The sequence below is a fragment of the Mchenga conophoros genome, linkage group LG23 (assembly GCF_057382185.1).
Source record: "Mchenga conophoros isolate Kocher_MC1m ecotype Shallow Benthic linkage group LG23, M_conophoros_male_GT1.1, whole genome shotgun sequence".
Taxonomy (NCBI): Eukaryota; Metazoa; Chordata; class Actinopteri; order Cichliformes; family Cichlidae; genus Mchenga; species Mchenga conophoros.
The window spans coordinates 14,596,655-14,619,059 of record NC_140547.1 but is presented as its reverse complement, the minus strand read 5'-3'; the positions used below and the strand labels follow the sequence as shown (position 1 = coordinate 14,619,059).

Below are 22,405 nucleotides of genomic sequence, written 5' to 3'. Positions count from 1 at the left end.
ATCTGGACTTAATCTATATAAGGCCCGAGGACTCTGACTAATCACCTGAGTAACCCGAGTAAACTATAGCAGATGTGAGATAATTGCAGATGCAGGCTCTCGAAATAACTGCATTTAGATTTTCATAAGTCATTCTGTCAGCACGAGTGGTGATAGGCAGTTGACCCATCTCGTTCCCCTCCTTCCCCTCAGTGCAACTTGACCTGCCGGGGGTGCAGGGATATGTGCTGTTACAGAGCACAAAGGTATGTTCAAAGTTCTGTGTTGATGTTCTAATTTAATTTAACACACTTTAAAACTGGGTCTTTGTTGTTATCTGGAGAATGTGTGCTGACACACATGCAGAGGATTTTGAAAGACAAACTTGCTCAGACAACACAAACAATAGAGCCTGGACTTTGAAGTGCAAGCTGCAAGGAATCCTCATTAATTGTGTAAAATGGGTTTCTCTCCAACAAAGTGACAGAAATGGTGTAATGGCAGGCTTCATGGGTAGATATGCTGGCTAATTGGCTCTTTAAAATAAGGTTAAGGCATTTTAAAGGCCTCAAATTGGTCTTTTCTCCTTCAGAACAAGTTTGGAGTGCCAAAAATAATTAGGGTGGTGCTGATTGTTATGGACCCCATATCACACTAAGGCGAAACAGACAGCAGGGAGGATGCCAAGGGAAGCTTTATGAGTCTCATTTGAGGTAAGCTGAACTGACGCTCATTATAAACTGTATGAGTTCTGTGAGCCATACAGATTACATAACTATCTGGAGCTTTTAAAACAACCATTTTCACTTTGTAAGTTGGTATTAGTGGAATTGAATATCTCTAAGGAAACACTTGTGCGCAGTGATGTCTCAAACCGCGAGCAGCCCTGAATGCAGAATCAAAAGACTTTACCAGGAAAAATCAGCATGGTTTGTTTGTTGACCTGGTTAAAGCAGCAGTGCATTTCTTTTTTGGCACAGTGGAACAAGCTGTAAACACAAATGTGAAATAATACCACCTCATGAAGGTACACTTGGCTGTTTACACATCCCGTAGGAACAATCATTTGGGCTGACGTTTCTGCTTGTTGCCAACTAAATAGCAATGGGCACAGCTCCTTGTTCTCTGAATTAAACCCAGAAGCGGAAGGTTAAGAAACCCAGTTGAAAACACTTTGCTCTTCTTTCTTTCCTTGTATTAATTAAACTCCCCCAAACTCATCTGCTCATTACAATTGCACACTACCATTCAGAAGTTGGAAGTCAAGAAAGCATGTTTTATCTAATATATGTAATATATTAGATAATAGATACTGCTTTTAAACAGTAGTGGGTTTAAAAAGTTGTTTCTTTCATAGACATAACACTAACCCACATAGCAAACAGGTGGCTGACTTCTGGCATGGTAACTGGTATGTCATCCAGATATGGGCCAGGCCTGGCATAGATGGCACTGTTTATGTGACGGCATGCCACATCTGCCTCGATTGTGGTTTGGTTTATGTGATCCAGCCTCATAGAAAACAGGTCTGGCCCGGATCTGGCATCAAGCTGGCACTTCTGACTGACTAGTGTTATGGCAGGGTGTATGTCAACCAGATGTGGGCCAGGTCTGGCAATGATGGCACTATTTATGTTCCTATTTTCCTACTTTAGTTAGAAGACCCAAATGCCATGTAGGTTTGACAGGTTTGTGAGTGTACACTTTATGCAAAACCTATTGAGGGTTTACTCATGTTTACCACTGGGTGGCTGTAGTTCAGGAGGTAGAGCAGGTCACCTAGTGATCGCAAGGTTCGTGGTTCGATCCCTGGCTCCTCCAGTCTGCATGTCAAGAGTGTGAATGTATATGAATTTAGTTAGGAAGCACTCGGTTTAGAGAAAGTGTGTGAATGAGTAAATGTTGTACTTTGAGTACTCTGGGAGAGTAGAAAAGCGCTATACAAGAATCAATCCATTCACTGTCTGAACAGAGTTTCCTCAAGTTACTTTTGCACTATTATGTTCCGGCATATGTTGTTATTACATGGATTGATTAAGGTACACAATAGGCTGACATCTGGGGCCAGAGCTGAAACTGTTCTGGGCCGACACAGGACCACCAGTGTGTCTGCTGCTGGCCCATGTGTGGGCCACCTCTGTCTGGGCCACCGAAGGGCCGTCATTCTTTGCGGGATGTGGGCAATGTGTAACGACATTGTGTGGGCCAGATCCGGGCCATACCTATTTTGCTATGTGGGAAACCTTTACATTTTGAGTTTTTGCAATACAACTTAAAAATAATCAAATAAATCTGAGCCGCAATCTTCAGCCATTTCCTGCATTTTCTGTGTATATGAGCCTCAAAAAATCTCTTGCAAAATGCAAAGACATGCAGTGTCGTTCCACACTGCCAAAATGCATTTTCTGTTGAGCAGGAGAGTAAAGGTCTCCTGCCACTGGAACACAGAGAGGTTCCTGTGAGTCAGGAGAGAGTCGTCATATGCAAAGTAATTTAAGCCATGTATGCTAGCAGCGACTTACTACCTACTTAAGATCAGACAGAATGTCCCAAGATTAAAATTCTTTACAGTACTCTGAGTATATAGTTTAAAATGTGGCATAAAACTTGACAATCTTCCCATAAAGATATTTAACAGTATTTACATATGAATAATTGCAGGATAGATCTAAAATGCTCAATGTGACCTGCTCCCCCATCTCTAGCTAACTGCTAAATGCACTATTATTTTCAGCAGACGGTTGGTAACTTTGCCAGCCACACAGAATTTTCCCTCCATGCTGCTTTTGATATGTAAAAAAGGTTGATGAGAACAATAATAGTGCATAAAATCAGTGAAAATTGTAAAAATGGTGGAACTAAAGTAAGGCCCCAGTGACACAGGCCTAGAGACCTGGTGACCTTGGTGAACATCTGGTAAGCACTTGTTGTTCCCCGACTGGTTTGCTGGAGGTTGCTAGGAGCTGCTGTGAAATAGATTGCTAAAGTCCCATTCAATCAGCCCTGGAAAACAGTCAGTAAAAATAAAAACACTGGTCATTTTTACACAAAAGTGTGTATTCCACAAATGGTTGACAGTGCTCTGCTATGTTACCAACTTATTACTAATACTACCTGATTTGTCTTAAATACTTCAGGGAACTAATTCCCCTAGCAGACCTTAAAGCTTTATAAGCTTATTTTCCAGATAATATTGGAACTTGTGGTCATGTAAGCGGAGGTTGTTTTGACTGAATATGTTTCCATGTTATTGTGTAACCATGCAAATTGGTCTCATACAAAGTTAGAGACTGTTTAAAAGAGGGAAAAAAAGTCTTTCATATAACAAGCAGTATTTATTTGTATAGAGCTTTTCACAGGAAGGGGTCACAAAGTGCTTCACAGAAATGATCTAAAGCAATTCAGTGTTTTAATTAAATGTAGAAAACTGCAGAGCAGTAAAAAGAACTCAAAGACAAAATGTAATGTATTGCATAAAAAGCAGAAGTGAAGCAAACATAACTCAACAGAGATGTATTTAGCTGACTTAAGAGTCTATAGAATTGGTACAAAGCTGAGATGAACTGCAAAGTTGGCTTTGGTAATTCAGTTTAATTCAATTCAGGTTTATTTATGTGGCGTCAAATCACAACACAAGTCACCTCAAGCTGCTTCATACTGTAAGGGAGAGACCCTACATTGTTCTAGAAAGAAACCTGACAATCAATCCTTTACAGCAAGCACTTTGTGACAGTGTGAAGGAAAAACTCCCTTTTGACAGGAAGAAATCTTCTTCATAACAAGGTTTAGGGAAGGACAGCCTTCTGCCATGACCAGAGGGGGTTATGGAAAAGAAAGAAAACAGTGCATAGGGAGATAAGACAAAGCAAAGACTATGGTGGAGAAGATACAAATCTGAAATGCTGCAGTGGTGTATAAACACATAGGTAGAAGAAAGAAGGAGGAAAAGTGTTCATTGCAACAGAGGAACATCGGGAGCAGCCTGAGCATATAGCAGCATAAATAAAGGGAGGATTCAGGGTCTCCTGATCCAGCTCAAAGAATGAGCTTTATCAGAAAGGAAAGTTTTGAGTGTAACTTTAAAAGTAGAGACTGTGTCTGTCTCCTGAATCTAGGTGGGAGCTGGTTCCGTGGGAGAGGGGTCTGATAGCTAAAGGGGCTGCCTCCCATTCTACTCTTTAAAACTATAGGAAAGCCTGCAAAGAGAGAAGTGCTCTGTTGGGATAATATTTTATACTATGAGGTATTTAAAATATGATGAAACCTGATTATTCAAGACTGCGTGCATGAGGAGAAAATTTTTAATTGAATCCTGGATTTAACAAGTAGAAGTGAAGAGAAGCCAGAATGGGAGCAAGTATGATCTCTCTTTCTCATCCCTGTTATTAGTCTGGCTGCAGTGATGTGGATTAACTGTGTTTTTTAGGGGACTTTTAGAACAACTTGATAAAAAATAATTGCAATGGTCCGAAACTACAAGTAATAAAAGCAAGAACTAGTCTTTCAGCATCACATTGAGACAGGAGATTTCTAATTTTAGAGATATTGCATGGATAAAAGAAAGCAGTCATTTGTGCACGTTGAAGGATACATCAAAAGTGCATCAAAAATGTGCTGATCAAAAGTGCTGCTGTCGGCCAAGGTAATGCCACACAAAGACACCATGTTTCTGAGATTTTCTCAGATTTTTAGTGCTGTGTATTATCATTTTAGTTTGCTGCAAGAAATAGAAAATTAGAGTTAATACATGTTTTTAAGGCATGTCTGTAGTTGAACTAATTGGTTTGCATCATCTGGCTCCATTATAAATAAAGCAGGATATCCACGGCATATCAGTGAGAATGCATGCAGTTTTTTTTAATACTATTACCTAAGGAAAGCATGTATAATGCAAAAATTATTGATCCTATCACAGAACCTTGTGGAACAGTGAGACTAACTTTTTTTGTGTGAAGAAGACTCCCCATTTGCATGCACAAATTGGAGTTCATCAGATGGATCTGATTAAAACCAGTGTAACTGCAGTGCAAGTCCTTCAATACCACCAGTGCGTTCTAGTGTCTCTATTAAAATGTTATGATCAGTGTTTCAAATGCTGCACTGAAGTCTAACAGGACAAGCACAGAGATGAGACCAGTGTCAGAGGTGAAAAGAAGATCATTAGTAACCTGCACTCGTGATACTTCAGTGCTCTGATGAACGCTATATCCTGACTGAAACTCTTCATATAAACCATTTCTATTCAAATGATCAGTTAGCTGTTTGACAACTATTTTCAAGTGTTTTTAAAATAAGAGGAAGGTTGGAGATTGGTCTATAATTAGCTAAGACAAAGACAGCCACCTCAAAAGCCTGTGGTACATATCCTTTTGGTAGATGTAACTGATCGTATTTGGAATTGTTGTCTTTATTAATGGTGAGAGTTCCTTAAACAGTCTTGCAGCAGTGGGATCTTAAAGACACGCTGATATGTTTATGATGGAAGAGACGAAGGAGAAATTATTGTAGTTTGGAAAGATTGATAGGACAGAAACTGTAAGTAAATATCAGGAGTTATTAGGGTTACTGTACTTAATTATATGTCTGTGATACAACTGTTAATATTTTTTTCTCCAGTTTTATTTGTGAAGAAATCCATGCTCAAGCTCAAGTTAAAGGAATACTCGTAGCACTTTAAAGACAAATAAAAAAAGTGAAATTGGCTCTAAGCAAGACTGATCTACTCTAACTTTTAATCAAAAATACTTTTGTTCTTCAAACAAAACAATTCAGCAATAGTTAAAAATGTAACCAAGACTATTTTTATTGCTTTTTTGTTTTTTGGCAAAGATCAAGCATTAGTCGTCAGCCCCCTACTCTGAATACTCATTCCTGTGTTGCAGTTGTTTGGGGACCTCCACATTGTGAGGGTCGCTTGCACTGACGTGGAAGCATGGTGAGCAGTCGGATGTCCTAGTAGCCTCATTCTCCCTGCTAGCAGAGCATGTCCCAACTGTTGTCAATTTATCAATGTATCGTGCACTAGTGGGCACAGTTTGAGCCACCATTAGGACAGGTGCCTCCATCCATCATGGCCAAGTCACTTATTCCACCTTGTCAGGGGAAACTAAATGGAGCCTTTGAGGAAATGTAAACAACTCTCAGTGGACAATCGGAGGGCCCATCTCAACACTCCCGACCAGAGAGCCGAGGACAGAGAGGGTTCGGTCTCTCGTTACCACCCTAATGTATTCCCATATGTCCTTTAATTGCATGCTGAGACAGGCTGATATGCCGCACGTTAAATGCAGCATGTTTTCTTCAAGCTGTAATTATCCTATTGTCATGATTACCCAGAAAATCACTCAGCTCGGTTATACGAGAGCTTTCCATCTCAAAAATGTCACATTTTTAAAAAGCAACCAATCTGAGATGATTTTTAGCGCAAGATTTTTTTTTTGTGGCGGACGACCTTTCTGCCAAATACTGTAAATTATGAAAGAAGGAGAGAAAAAAACTGAAAAATGTCTCATTCTCCAAAGACACTTACTGTGGCATTTATGATTTAAAAGCATGGATTAATAATGCAACAATAACAAAAATATTATGCATGTATTCACTGTACAAGGGAACTCACTATCTAATTCATGTTTGAACATTTGTTTTTCTCCAGCTTATTTTGGACAGTTTCATCTTGACAATTATAATCTTATGAGGATTGCTCTTACCCCCCTAGGGATGCACTTCATTCGATTTTGTTATACTGATGCACAGTACACCCAGAGGTGAAGTGAACAAGGATTAATTGAAAGACAAAAAAAGAAACAGAAGCAGGGGGTGCAAAAAGCTGTTAATCAGTCCCCACCAATCAGCCACGATCATGATTGATAACTGTTTTTTCTTTTTACTTGCATGCATTCTGTTATTAAAGCTTTTATTTTCCTAAATTAGGCCTTTTCTCTAAATACACTGCGCTCATTATATTACAGATGTTCCTGTCACAGACATGGCTCTTGTAAAATGTTAAAAGTTGCATCAAGTTGAAGAGAGAGCACCAGTTATAGTCTGTAGTTGTTTTTAGAAGAAATTTTGTGAAGGACTTGAACTACAGTTGAATTGCTTCTAAAAACTAAAGCCTGCTGTATTTGAGATTGTTCCTCTGTGCTGCAGAGCTCTATTGTGGTCCCAAAACTATTACAAACACACCAGTGAACCACACCATTGCACTGAGTGACATGTTTCTTTATTGACATTAATATGGACACTAGGGCTGTCACTTTTCATTTGAAATTCAAACGGCCTTTTAAACATAGGAAACTGTTAAATATTTGATCTACAATCATCTGTTTGAAATTGGATTTGATATTTTAAATCACTAAGCGCAACAAGCTACGTTTCGTACACCAGGGGGTTTGTGTGATCTGCTGGATGGGCGGTTGTTCACTTAGCTAGCTATTTCACCCAGCACCATTTGAGAAAAAAGAGTGTTGGTGGTTGCTGCTGGGCGATTACTCAGAAAAAAAGAAACTCTTTTGCATTCATTTTCCCTAGAAAGCTCTCATTTTTCTTCCAGTGATAGCTTTTCCTTTATATTGAAATGTTTTTATTCCCTTAGAAGCTCAAACTCACTCGAGCCAAGACGAGTAAAAGAGAGCCTTTGGTCAACACGATCGATGTAGAAGTAAAAGGCATAGCTGAAACAATGGAATGGTTTTTCACTGGCCACATCTTCCTTTGGCTCCACATCATCTTATGTTCCTAGATCTCCACTCCTAAATCTGTGTGGTATTTGTTTTTCATTTCACTTTCTTTAATTTAACGTTAAAGAAAATGAACTCTTAAAAGATGCATTCAATAAATGCAGGAATACCATGTTGGTGCTGTAGTTGTTTTTACCATAATCATTTCAGAAGAACGGTATTGTGTCTCCATGGACTCTTATTTTGACTTCTTCAACTCCTCTTTGCAGCTTGAAGCAACATCCCTCAAAAATAGAGTTTGTATATATTTTGTGATGAAGACCAGCATCTGGAAATCACTGGCATCGACTTAATTATGGACAGTGGAGCAGTAATTCCCACTGGGATTCTTGTTTTACCTTAAGCTTGTACTGTGGAATGGATTCTGATTACTGGTTTCATTCTGGATTCAGTTCCAAGTTGGTAAAATTCACAGATTTATTCATTCCTGCATCCCATATAGAATCTTCTTCTTCTTCTTTGCTACTTTGCTCATAGATGGGAGGAGGGATTCCAAACGATTCTGATTCAATAAACAGATTTGAAACTAGATTTAGAGCCAATGAAATGCTGCTGAATTCCATTCTTATGGAAAGAGAGGGCTCTGAATGAATATATTTTAAAGTGTAAAATTTGTTCTTACTTTAAAAAGTGATTTTATCAAATTGTGTGTCAGTCACATAGTGCTTTATGCTTGAGTGAATATTAAGAAATCCAGTCTCGCCCTGCGGGATCTCTACCAGAGGCCTGGGATCTTGAGGGTCCTGCGCAGTGCCTTTGCTGTTCCTAGGACTCCTCTCTTCTCGACAAAGACCTTGAATGTTGTTCCTGGGATCTGCTGGAGCCTCGCGCCCACTGTTATCTTCACCCTCCACATCTTTTCAACTTCCTCTCTGAGCTCTTGGTACTTCTCAAGCTTCTCGTGTTCCTTTTTCCTGATGTTGACCTACATCTATCGTTATGGTCATCTTTTTCTGCGTGTCCACCACTACTATGTCCGGTTGGTTAGCCATCACCACTTTGTCCGTATCTGGAAGTTTCACAGGATCTTAGCTCGATCATTCTCAACCATCCTGGATTGTCTCAGGGGCATCTTTACACAGCCTGCACCTGGGGTCTTGCCTGGTGTGGTAGACCCCCCCGCCTTTATGGATCTTGTGCTCAGAGCTTGTTCCTGTGCAGCCATGATTAGTGCCTCTGTGCTGTCTTTACATGGGATCTGGTCCTTTTGTGTGTATACATGCTTGTGCTTACACTCCCTGCCTTGCTGCAGCCACAAAAAAGTGCTGAAAAGCTGAGCACTACTGTTAAGTAGCTCTGAAGCTTTTGTTAAGTCAGTGAAAGTCTTTACATGCATCACAGATATTGAATCATTTTGCAGAGCCCACATAATGTGTATATATTTATTAATAAACCCGAATTGCCTGAATTGAATGGAATTGAACTGACTTAATTAAAGTGCACAAAATTGTCTTTTCTAATTTCTAATTGTAATGACTATAGCTGTATAAATTAAAAGAATAGACTGCAACATTATCCTCATCCAGACAGAAGGGGAAAAAAACTATCCCTCTTTTAATCCAGACATATTTCACCTCATTCTGATATATTGTTATGAAGTGAATTCAGTTCAACATGAAAGTAATTATATCAGCTATATTCAAACAAAATGTTGTAAACCTTTGGCGACGCTAATCACATCTTCTTTTATTCCAACTGAAGACTCGAGTTGGCTGTTTCTTTCCTTTCATATTTTATATGCTTATTATCTAATTTTCTTTTGAAGGCCTTGATTATTCCCCGTCTGAAAATGAACAATAATTGCTGCCCTACTGCTTACAAAGTCTGCCGAACAGAAGAATAAAAGAGTAGTCTTTTCAATGGTCAATCAGCAAAGAAGTACATTAATCATTATCTTGCATTACAGTTTCTTGTTTTGTGCCTGAAACATGGCTCTGTAAGAATTAAAATGTCTTTTACCCTCTCAATTACACGTGAGATTTGTATGGTCACTCTGAAACGTAATATGAACAACAAGCATAAAATAGAATTTACAAAGAGGAGAGCGCTTTGATCACATACTGTATGCCTTGAGGAGTCTTGCCTGAGAGTCTTTGATGTGAATCAGTGCATGAAAGACAGGTCCAATTGGCCTGGGGTCACCCTCAAATTTGCACTCTTTAATCATGTGTTCTATGTCAGGTGTATGAAAAAAAGAAAAAAAGCCCCTCGTGGTTTATGATTTTTCCTTTTTACCATTATTGCATGAGGCAAATTTCCTGTCAGACGAGTGCGAAAGCATTTGCTGGCCTTAAATATGGTTTTAGCTATTGCACAAAGCTCTGCGTGCTGTGAAAGACATTAAAGAGGACAGAGACAAGATGGGAGGAAAAGCCCAAACAGTTGTTGTGTTAATACCTTCATAAACACTGGGATCGCTGCACCTAATTACCATCAGATGGATGGAACTGAAAGGTCAGTCATAGCCTTTTTTAGCTACACAACCGAGGCAGCTCTAGGGACTTCGATGTTGGTCTGTCCGTCTCTCAGTCCAGTTTTTTAGTCCACATTAAAGTCTCTCAACAATGTGGAAAGATTTCTGTGATATTTGTTTAGGCATTCACAGTCCACAGAGAATAAATTCTAATTTCTTTTCTTCCTGATGTTTCTTCTTAAGCTTCCAGCAGGTTGGAGTGTGCATCATCTCATTTGTATTTTGAGTTTGATAATACTGTTGTTTAGTGATGTGCTGATCATTTTTAATAAAACGCTCAACCTGAAGAAAAACACACATATAGCAGCAAGGTGATATCTTCCAGGCAAAGAAAGGAGGTAAATGCTACACACATTCAAAACTCAGATGTGGCCATTTATGCTCAAAATTAGCAACGGCAGCAACATTGACGCACTTCCAAAGAAAGCACAGCTAAAATAATCAGAGTGCGGCTGAAGCTAAAGTTTGACAAACCTTTTCTGGCCTCAAAAGGGCCATTTTTTTATAGTGTCCTTGAAAATTTAACAGTATATAAATGATCCAGAAGGCAATTTTGCATGGTTGTCCTCTGAGAATCTATATGATTTTAGTTTGCTGTGGGGGCCAGGCTTCCAGTCCTTGGTTTCTCCCGATGCCAGGGGACAGGGGAGGAGATGTGGAAGGCTAAGAAAAAGCCCCAGCTGTGTGACGTTCCCATTCCTGCTCTACAATCATGCTTTGGACTATTATTTTTGCTGTTGCATCCATTGGCTACCTGTCCTTCAGCATCATGGATTGACACTTTTCTTTCAGCTACTCCCTTTAGGGTTCACCATAAGGAATCAAAATCATAACTAGGGATGTTCCTGGCGATTTTTCTTAGCTGACTAACCATGAAAAAAATTAGACTAACTGACTAGTTTAAAACTAAGAAGCATACATGTCCTGCACCACTCTCACGTACTTCTCTACCACTTCTGACTGCTTCGTGCAATACCACAAATCCACTCTAGGCACCTATCACTTATCACATGCTTTCTTTGGATCAACAAAGGCATCGTTCAACTCCTTTTGACCTTCTCTATACATCTCTGTTAACACTCTCAAAGCAATATGGCTTCATGCTTTTTATCAGCATGAAGCCATATTGCTGCTCACTGATTGTCACCTCTTTACCTAACCAAGTTTAACAACTCTCTCCCATATCTTCATGCTATGTCTCTACAGCTTTATCCCACTTACTACATTATAGCTCTGTACCGGTACACATTTTTCTCCATTCTTCAGGCATCCTCTCACTCTCTAAGACTATGTTAAACAGTCCAGGTAAAAAGTTCACTGCCTTTTCAACTGGACATCTCCATAACTCTCCATGTCATCTGGACATACCTGTGTTATCTTCTCCCTTGATGTCCAGCTTCACGTACAGCTCACTAAATGTGCATTGGAGCCACTTGTGTTTGGGTCTGGGGTTTCACTGCCATGCAACACATAAATCATTGTCGGTAATATATTGAGTAAAGCGATTGGCCAAAACAAGACCTCAACAACTTTTCCTAGGAAGGCAACCCCAGGCTCCCGCAGGGGTCTTGCTTTTCTGAGATATTTTCAGCTTGTTGTGCACATCCCGAATCAGCAACGCTATTAAGCTACACTGAAAAAAGAAAATAGTTGAACCAACTTAATTGAATTATTTCAATTGGTAACACCAAATTTAATTAAGTTCTTTGAAATTAAGTTAATACATTAAATTAACACAACTGATTTAAGTTACATGTACTTAATAAATTAATTGCTGTCAAATAAACATTTTGCATTAATCCAACTTAAAATTAAGACATTTCAACTTAAAGTTTTCAGTTTTTCCAACCCAATAATTTGCATAACCCAAAAGTAAAATATTGCTCTTTGCTAACCTAATAATGTGGTTTAGTGTAAATTACTTTTTGTAGTGACTCTAAAATGAAATTTTAGTTTGTATAATAAAGCTTAAATCAAAATTTTAAGTTGCCTGAAAATATTTTTCAAAAATTCAAAATCCAATGTTTTTTTTTTTTTAAATGCTTTATTGTATAAATGTAATAAAGTATTACCTTTATGGCAACCAACACAGCTTTTGGTCAAATACATTACACATTTGTCCTTTTTGAAACACATATGCACAAAATGCAAGTAATGCTTAGTAGGACCACAAAGTTGTCAACAAAGTGTAAAGTGCAACACAGTATTACACAAATATCAATCTTAACACATACAGTGTCAACTATGAAAAAGTGCCCCAAGAGTATACAGAAACTTCTCTTCAGCTATAGCCAATGAATAAATATCTGAACAGTGTAGCTGACCAATGGGGATGAAAAAATATAAACACTCCTCTAGAGTTTTAGAATGTCACAACAGTTTGTTGTATAACTGAGCACATCAAACCTGAAATGCAACCTTTCCCTTGAAACGAAGGCAAATATGTCTGAAAAAAAATTAAAAAATAAATAAAAATACCATAAAAGCACATTAAATTGGGGTTTGAGGTCTCTTGGAGCATAAAATAGGCCCAACATCCAAAAGAGACTACATATTTTACATGCTATATGTCCAAACACAGTTGTTCCTTCGCATTATGGCACAAGGCCATTTGTTGGTCATTGTTCTGTGCCATTACTGGGAGCTTTGAAGTTTGATATACAGATTTTGGACTTTGGGGGACATCTTGTGCTGATCAAGCTGCATGAAGATTTTTTGGAGCACTTCAAAAGTGAAGCGAAAGGGTTTTGGATAAGCTAAGTTGAGTGCATAGATCAAACCTAGAAGCAGGGCACAAGCTGAGGCAACTGAAGTTAGTTCATGCAACACTTCCACACCCTCAATGACAATGCCAATGTCTTCAGGTGGCTCCTGCAGTCCCTCCCCCTCCTTCCGAATCACATACACTGCCATGGTGACCTCCTCCAGGTCCCTCTGAACATCATCTGCTCCACAGTCCTACAGAGGGGTACAAGACACAAACACAAATCATCATTAGCCTCACTTCTTACTGTGATTAAGTGTTTGGGTGATGTACCAATATGTGTTATGTGCTGGGCTATTTCTTGGCTGGGTGTCATCACACACCAGAAACAGCAGAGAGAGGTGTATCAATCTGACTCTAATCAAATTGTAAGCAAGAAAGATAAGATTTCCCAACATGTCAAACTATTCCTTTGAACTTAAATAATCAAGTAAGCCCGTCTTACTTAAAACAAAGTCAATCCGATATGTAATGTGTTGTTGCTGGGAATTACATAATGTCCAATATGGTCATGATAATAAATACATGTCAGCAATCCAACTAGGGTTCACGTGTTATGTTTGTTCTAACAGTTAACTTTTTTGTGTCCCTTTGACAAGATGTGCTGACAAACTGTTGAAACTTACAAGGTATTCCTTGATCAGGCCATCTGCATCTTCTCCCAGGAAGATGGTGAGGGCTTTCAGCACACATTCCCTCCGATGATTAATGTCCACAGTCTAGAACAACAAATGTTGAGTAATTTTAAACTCTAAATTTCATAAGACAGACATCCTTACTCTTATTGCTTAACTTACAAGTACTTTATTTAAAAACAGTAATTCACAAGCCCAGAGATTCATTACAGAAAGAAAAGGGGATGAGTTCAGTGGAGTCGCTAAAAACATTCATGCATATGAAAGCCATGATTAGCATTGGCCTGCCCATATTGTCTTTATGAAAGATTCAGTTAAATATATATATATTTTTTTGGATTCAGATATATTTTGACAGCCCTCTTAGTTACGAAGCATCTTGTTTGATGGTACAGATTTACCTGGTCCAATGTGTCCAAGATGTTCGCAATCTTTTGGCGTGTTGCTCCTCCTTTGGCACGTATGACTTTGATCAGCTGACTTGAGTGCATGTCTAACTGAGCCATGAACTTCCACTCAAGAGGAACAGCCATGAGCCTCTGGAACTCTGTATTTATCTAAAAACAAAACACAAATGACAGTAGATATTGTATTATGGAACAAAATGCTGAAACTGATTGTATGCCAAAATGTCTATATCCCAAAAAGTATAACATATATGGGAATTCAAAATGTAAATTCTTTCATTAAGTTCAGTGTTATAAAATCTCAACCAAATCAAGTTATGACCGATTCATGAAAGTTAACTGCAATAAATCCCGAAGCATACAGACTTCGATCACTTCAGTTCCATTCTTACCTCTTTCTGTGTGAAGAGTGCAGGCCATCTGTCCTTCAGTTCCTGAATGCTTGGTTCTTGGTTTACCACCTCATGTCGTCTGTAGGCAAACGTGTTAGCCATTTTGTCTGCGATGACCCTTTCATTGTCCCTTATCCCGATCTCTGTCAGAAGTTCTAGTCTCACTTTTTCCATGCTGTCCAGAGTCTCACCAGTAGGAAAGGATGGATAAAAGTTAGCTTCAGAACGTTTTGGCTTCTTCACTTTTTTAGCAGGGAAAGCATCTGTAGTAGCTTTAGATTTCAGTGAGTTTACACACAGCTCTGGACACCCCTGTAATTTGAGCTGGGTCCTGTAGTTTGCCATTTTGTACTTCAGTCGTTGTTTCCAACCGTAGCAGCCATTGAATGATCCAGGTTCTTTCAAACATGGGTGCTTTTTGATAAGGGCCTCTGCAGCTGCGCAGAAATGTGCATCCTCTGGATAGGCCTTGTAACGGTAAATTTCTTCTGCAACTCTTTTCAGGATATCAGACAGCATTCGGGCGCTTAAAGTCAACATTTTTTGGCTCACACGGTACTCAGTATTCCCCCTCTCTAGCTGTAGCTCTGTGTCATATGAAAATTGGGGAATTGCAAAGTCTTCTGGCCACTGTTGTGTTCGAGATGACATAGATTCAGGGGATGAGAGGATAATTGTGTCATTTGATGCCACCGAAATACCGTCATCAGACTCAAATGAAAGAGACAGAGATGAAGTGGACTGATCGGCACTGATCAAAGGTGGATTTGTTTGCTGGTGGATCACTTTGATTGTCCCCAAATTCCGAAGTTCGGTGGTAGAATTCAGATTAAAGAAGTCGTTGCCAAAGTCTTGGTCCATGTATTGCAGTCTGAAGTTACCTTTTAACCCAAAGGTAGTCTTTATCGTGCTGAGAAGGTCTTCAAGTGACTCTGGGATGCCATTTGGAAGAGTCAGCTTTTCAATGTTGTTCTCTCCTAAAATCACCTTCAGTCTTGCAGGTGTTGAACCAGCCATGGTGGTCTGAGAACAAAGCACAAGCACAGTTAGTGAGGATCAACATGTAAACCACTGACATTTCCAATTAGGAGAATTTAATGTCAAACTAGAGGAAAAGAGAGAAGGCAAAGAGAGGAGGAAAGGGGAGGAGAAAATGAAGAGGAGAGGTGGAGATCAGCTGAGGCAGCGAGGAGAGAAGGCAAACCGAAGAGGAGAAGGGAGGAGAAGAGAGATGGCGAGAATATGGGAGACATTGAAGAGAAGAGAGAAGGAGAGGAGGTGAGGAGAATATAGGAGACAATAAGGAGAGGAAAGAAGAAAAAGAGAAGAGAAGCAGAAGGGGGGAGAGCATAGGATTAGCATTCACTGACTGGAATCCAGCGACCTGCATTAAAAAAAATGACATAACTGATGAATTGCCAATGACATCATCACACCACTTTGGCTTGCAGTATAAAATAAATATGTTCTGAGAACACATTAGTATCGTATGGGTCTGGGTTTTGTTTTCCCACTTAAGAAAATACTTTATCATATTTTGAGGCCTCACCATTTAAACATGGACATATCTTTTCAAGGTGACAAGACGCATCCCTCTAATATTGTAGTCTGCCAGTGGGTAGGTATCATGCAGTTCTTGTGGCTCAACAAGTTCCACTTCTTTGCTTGGTGATGTTTTGAGATCATAAGCTCTGTAGTGTTCCATATACCATCCGCTAAGCTTTTTCAGAATGAAGATTAGTTTGTCCTGCAGTATCACCATTTGGATGATTTCACCAAACTCTGGCAGTCCTCCCAGTGAGCCGTGGATCAAGATCATCCCACACTTGTAGATTATTCCATTATATGCTACACTTTTAGCCAAGCACACATTGTCCATATCTGGAGACTTCTGTCTCAGTGCATTTGAGATGTCCTTGTTAAGAACATCAATGTGAACAGTGGAAACATCTGTTACTTCCAGTGGGGGTTTGGCAAAGCTAATTGCATGCAAATGATATGCAATCTGATACTGATGTCTCTGTGAAAGGGAAAGAAGTACATTTTTGAAGCATCTGATGTTCCTTGCAACTCTTTTAAAAAAACTATGCTTTGCTTCGAATCGCATAGTCCATAGTGCAACCAGTGGCCCAAACTTACGGATCAAGTATGGATAATGTTCCAAGTAGTGGTGCTTTGGTTTAAGATTAACATCTGGGAAAACCTCTTGAAACTTGATTCTGTGCTCGGAGATCTTAAAACCAAGATATGCAATGGAGTCCTCAGTATGAACAGGACTGACAACAAGATCAACAATGTCCTTCAAGTCTGTTAAGATGTGCCAAGCAGGCTCCTCACAGGGTACACTCTGCCCAACGAACAAAGGCAAAAATCTGATAAGACTCCAGTTCTCGTGTGCATTCCCTCCTACACTTTTTTTGGATGCAAAACTGAGAGCCACAGGATGAGGTCGATTTGTTTTGTCAGCCCACTTAAAGTTGAAAGATGATATTGCTTCATTCAATGTACATAATGTGAAATACTTTTTTTTGATTAACAAATTGAGGCAAAGCGCAAGTTCAAAAGGAACAATTCCCTCAAAAAGATCATGTACAACATCAGGTGGAAACCCAGTGGTAACATCAAAATGTGAGAGGTGCTTTGACAAAATACACTTTGATTTCACACCATAATAACTGGGCCATTTGTTTTCCTCAATAATTCGTAAATGATCTGCATGAATGTCTTTTGTTCTTAAAGTAAAGACTTCACTTCTGACTTCAATAGTCTGGAACTCTGATGTTTCTGCAGTGCAAAATCTACATACGTATGTCCCTGAGAAATTTTCAAAGAATCCAGCAATACTGTGTGCACCAAGGTTGTCGGCAACAACACACTGAACAGTGCCTTTTACTGTTCTGCCCAACTTTGACAGAAATATCCCACTCTGTTCCAAAATTACAAGATCATTAATTACAGGTTTTAACACTTTCTCATACCCATAGCACTTCAGATCATTACTTTTGATTAAAGCAGCCAAATAGATTGAGGTTAAAGCAGAATTACAGCCTGGTGGCAAATTACCCAAAACCCAGTACAATCCACAAATTTTATGCTTCCTCCGTGATGTACCAAGGGGATTACATATTTCGAATTCATCAATGTATAATATCAATGAAATGCTTTCCTGCTTGGACAACAGTCCATTTTCATGGAAGAAGTCACCATCGAAGATAGTTTTGTAGTGCACATAAGTTTTTTGAGGCTGATTATCTACAGTATTCAAATTAACAGCCTGATCCAAGATTGTCTGGCAGTCAAGAATATGCTGCAAAGACTTTAAAATTGAAATATATTGGAATGACTTGTTATTTTTTCGGTCAAGTATATATTCCACTGGTTCCACTACTTTAAAGTGGCTCTTATAGTATGCTTTTCGTCTCCAAGGACTGGAAAGTGGACCTTTATCTCCAATTGCTTTTTTTACAGGGTTTGTCTCACAGAGTACACTGGCTAGCTTTTCAACAACTGACTGGTCAAATTGGCATCCGTTGTCTTGTAATACTTGGCTAATAGTCTTTTGGGTAATCGCCACAGAAACAGAACCAATCAAATAGTTTAACTCCTGCAAAAGCTCATCTACAGCTGCATTAGACACAAGAAAGATGTGTTCCAACTTAAGGAGCACTGAAGCAATTTTAAGCTCAATATCCTTCTCTAAGTTTTCAGAATACCCATTGTCAAAAGCAGAATTTAAATTTACATCACTCTCTATAATTTCCACATCTGAAATATCACTGGCAACACTGGCAAAAGATTCATCAACAGAACTTATTCCAGGCTTAAATGTGTTCACTGTACCAGAGTGTTTTCTGTATTTATGACTTTTGAAGTTCTCATAGACATTGGTTTTATATTCACAGTTTTGGAACACACATGTTACAGTCTCCTTATTTTTAAGATGCTGATAGATATGTTGAAAATATTCTCTTTCTGTGGAGAGTTGATTATGGCCACAAATATGGCAAGTGAATGTGGACGCAGCTTTGGAGACTGCTTGTTGGGCAGGGTGATTTCTTGATAGATGGCTCAGTAGGGCGTTCCAAGTCTTGAACCTACATGCACAATTTAAATAAGTGCATGGATATGAGTGGCCTCGTCCGTAATGCCTATGAATCAGTTTGTAGTGTTTGAGCAATTCAGATCTTTTTGTTAATGTTGTCCCACAGTCCTTGCATCTCCACATGAAGCATAGCACTGGAGGAACAAAGAGACACGCTTTACTGGGTGTATATAAATAATTTGAGAAAACACAGAGGGAGAGTTGGGCAATATTACAATATATCAATATGGTGATATGAGACTAGATCTCATCTCAGCTTTTTGCCACATTGCCCAACACAAAGCGAATCATTTAAACACAAAATGTATTCATCAAATGTAGCCAGCCCTCTCTAATTAGATTTTAAAGGGATAAGTTCAAAACAAAAGTTTAAAAACAAAACCCAAATGCCCATAGGTACATTTTTTTTTTTTTGCAATTGTTTTATATATAAAGCCGATTCCTGTTCAGTGTAAAACTGAATTAAGTTTAAATGAGACATTACTATTTTGAACTTGCATACCTTTGTTGTTGATAAACTGAAAGTACGCAAGTTCACAGGTAAAACGAGCTGCCTGGCACGCCTCCACACAGGAATGCCCCTCTTGAAGTAGTCACAGAGCTGAGAAGAAGTTAGGTCAGAAGGTGGCGATGGGGCATCACATTGGACACCAAGCCAAAGGTTGTGGCACTGTCCAGGGTTCCAACCAGAGGTGATGTAATCTTTCTGCCATCAGCAGACACCCCTCTGGAGAGGTTGACAGGAAGGAAAGGAAGCGCTACCCAAAGTCCTAAAGATTAAAGATATGTTCGAGTTAGTCTGTCGATCTTTCATCATGTTTACAGTGTTCATCTGCATCTATGTACTTATATATGTATTCAGACACAGACCAGAAGTGTGCTAGGTCTACAAGAAATCTGATGGCTGTATTTTCTGTGTTCAATAGCGTAATACTTTCTTCTATGATTTCTAATTTTGATTTTCTGCCGCACACCATCTCCCTCTCACACGGCTGATCCGTGCGTGTACGAGCGCTGCACGCACCCTTTCTCCTCGCCTTCTTAACGTTATGTACATTGAAAGCAATGCAAGCGGCAGTAAATGCATGCTTCCTGGAGCCACCACAGCTAAACTTTACCTCCTACATCACCCGTGGCCGTGACCGCGTGAACTATTCGCGCCGACAGGCATACTGCGAACAACCACTCGTGTATAAATGCGCGCGCCCGAAGTAACGTATTCTGAAGAGAACCGCGGCCCAGCTTGCCGCTATAATGTGCTAATGCTAATGAATAACTAACAGTAAGCCAACACCGACACACTGCATGAATACACAACTTTAAGCTAGCGTTACGATATTAAAACAAGAGAGTACCGCCGGAAAACTACTAACTTAACCTACATGTCCAAGCACAAACTACCAACAGGTCTGACATTTCGCTAATGTTAGCAGGGCTGAATGATAGCGGTTTGGTCAGGTCAGTTTACTAAACACTTAACAAACTTAACAATACAGTTGGAATATTTTTATATCTAATATATTAAAATATGTGTTCTACATTTGACTTACCTTCAAGGACTATGGAAAAAGTAATATCTTCGTTACCTTATTGACCAAATTGTTCACGAGGTCCTGCCTGCAGCCAAGTGCCTCTCAAATTGTTGTTCTCAACCGCAAGTAGAAAATTCTGGAGAAGGCGGAGACGTCATGACATCAGATGCACTGCGTCAGGAGAAACCTAATTGATGCAGGTTGACTCTAATGAGAATAGCAGGTTACATGTGTACTGAGGGAACAACACGTAATAACAAGTTGATATACTCCACAAATTTAGACTGGCTCCACTAAAGCAGAAATCTTAATGAAACTGACTCTGAACTTTACATAACTTCAACTACTGCTGAAATACACTTTTTAGAGTGTACCTAATGAGCTAAGTGCAGAAAGTTTTTCCAGGAAGTCATCCAAACTGTTGGCAACTCAGGCCCACTACTTACACTATTTCCCGACCTCCATAAGAATTGAGTCGCAGGGTAACCAGGGTATAAAATCCAAATCTGCAGCTCACACAAGTAAACAAATCAGCATGCGCTGGTCTGGTTAACCTCCCCAATCAGTCTCCCTAATCAGTTATCAACAACGCTGTACCAAAAATATCTGACACACCAACTCCTTCAACGCAGTAAGAAACAATTCGAAATTCCAAAATAAAATTGCTGCAATTTTAGTTTGTCAAAGAACAATTGGGCTGAACTTAGCTACAGTTGGAATAATGACAGAAACTCTTGCAGTGAAGGCACTCTAGTTCTGTAGCACAACAAACAACAAAGTATTAGCCCTCATTGCTCTCTGTGTTCTTCAGAGCATTTGATCCTGTTTTATCTAACTTTGTGCCACAAGTTTTAAGCAACAGGAAATAAACTCACCCTCAGATTTACCTGCTTTGGTCTATCTACTGTACGTTTCTGCTTCTTTGATTCGGGCTTTGACACGGTGACAGTAGTTTTCTCTGGCTGTTCTTCTGGCATGCAGTATGTTGCAAACAGCCCAAAGAACCAATAAATGTTTCAGAAATACTTTCTTTTCCGCATCACTATTTTGACTGGTTTAGAATGAAAAACCTACATATGGGCCTCTTAGTCTTGACATGGGGATTGCAAATTATCTGTCTAGAAATTTAATTCTGTTGCAGTCGCAGTATAGACATTCCTGTGTGATTTAATAGGGTCTTATTTCTATATGGAGATAGAATTGGAAGACAAATAGGATTTAAGGAAACATATTACCTCTTGTCCCTCTCTGAATACAAAGGGCAGACCTCAGTGCTATCACAAAGAAAACAGCTTAGCAGCAGTGCATTTGTTTTCCCATTCAGCGAGAGAAGCACTTTGTCTTTCCAATCGTTACCTGTCTGTGAATCAGTTGCTCCATTATGGAGGGCCTAAAGAGGGAGGTGCTGTCTAGGGCTAAATTGCAATTAGTCGGCCTGCAAGTGAGGCTGGCACCAGTTAACTTGGGATATTGGAGTGCAAGGGCCTCGTAATCAGGCCTTGGTCATGTAGAACAATGCATAAAATTAAATTGACATTAATGAATAATTGTATAATGAAAATGGACGAGTAGAGTTAATTGCATGTTACAGTGAGTGTAATGCCCAGATAACCTTGTGTCTAATGCTATTCTTAGTCTGACTGCCAAGGCTCTCACCGTGGCTCCTCTCGGCGGGAAGTCATTAAAGCAAGGGAGTAGATAATGCCAGTGAGCCGAAACCCAGAGTAGCTACAATCTCGCAAAGACTTTCTTTCACAGGCTTTTTTTCCTAAGTGGGCTATGCTGCAGTCATTTGTACACAGTCTGAATGAAATTAAAGGTCACCAGTGCTGCGCATCTATGTCTGGATGGGCTTTTAGAGTGGGGCCCACTCACAAAGGGGGCTGTCACATGGTAGAATGAACACCTTGAGATGGCTTGGAGGACGAGGGTATTTGCAACAGATGAGGACTTGAGTGACAGCTGCTGTGCCTAATTCATAAGCGCACCCCATGTTGAACCACACCTTCCATTTAAAAATTATTCCAACCATTAAACACTTTGTTCAGAATTTCAATATGGCTTGAACTTTATTACAATACCTGACTAACATTACCATACTTATTTTAAAATGTCACTGATTTTTCAGCCTCATTAAACATATAAGAGGACATAGTTATTACACTGCGCTGTCCAACATGCAGGTTGGGATCCCTTCCGGGGGTCCAAGATTAATATTTGGGGTCCCAGTATGGTTAATAGGATGGTGAAGTTCAGAGAGATGTTTGTCTCATGAGTGTTTTTGCAACTGGTGAATTATGTTTTTTTCACCCTCACTGGCATCTAAAAAATATTGTAGTTATACATAATTTTACAAACCTTTCAGTTTCATTTACTTGCCTT

General features: G+C 39.4%; 2 protein-coding genes across 4 annotated transcripts in view; one reads left to right on the top strand and one right to left on the bottom strand.

Moving 5' to 3' along the window:
* The window catches only part of LOC146546875 (uncharacterized), a 95,183-nt gene that overhangs the window by 44,530 nt on the left and 28,248 nt on the right, over window positions 1-22,405 (top strand). The gene's annotated exons all lie outside the window — the stretch shown is intronic.
* On the bottom strand, window positions 11,970-21,000 carry LOC146546876 (uncharacterized). Its single transcript, XM_085263743.1, has 6 exons — window positions 20,899-21,000; window positions 18,994-19,197; window positions 14,390-15,412; window positions 13,992-14,147; window positions 13,582-13,674; window positions 11,970-13,149 (listed from the first exon to the last, which is right to left on the bottom strand). Exons 1-6 carry the CDS (start codon window positions 20,998-21,000, stop codon window positions 12,826-12,828), a joined length of 1,902 nt encoding a protein of 633 aa, XP_085119869.1. The 3' UTR covers window positions 11,970-12,825.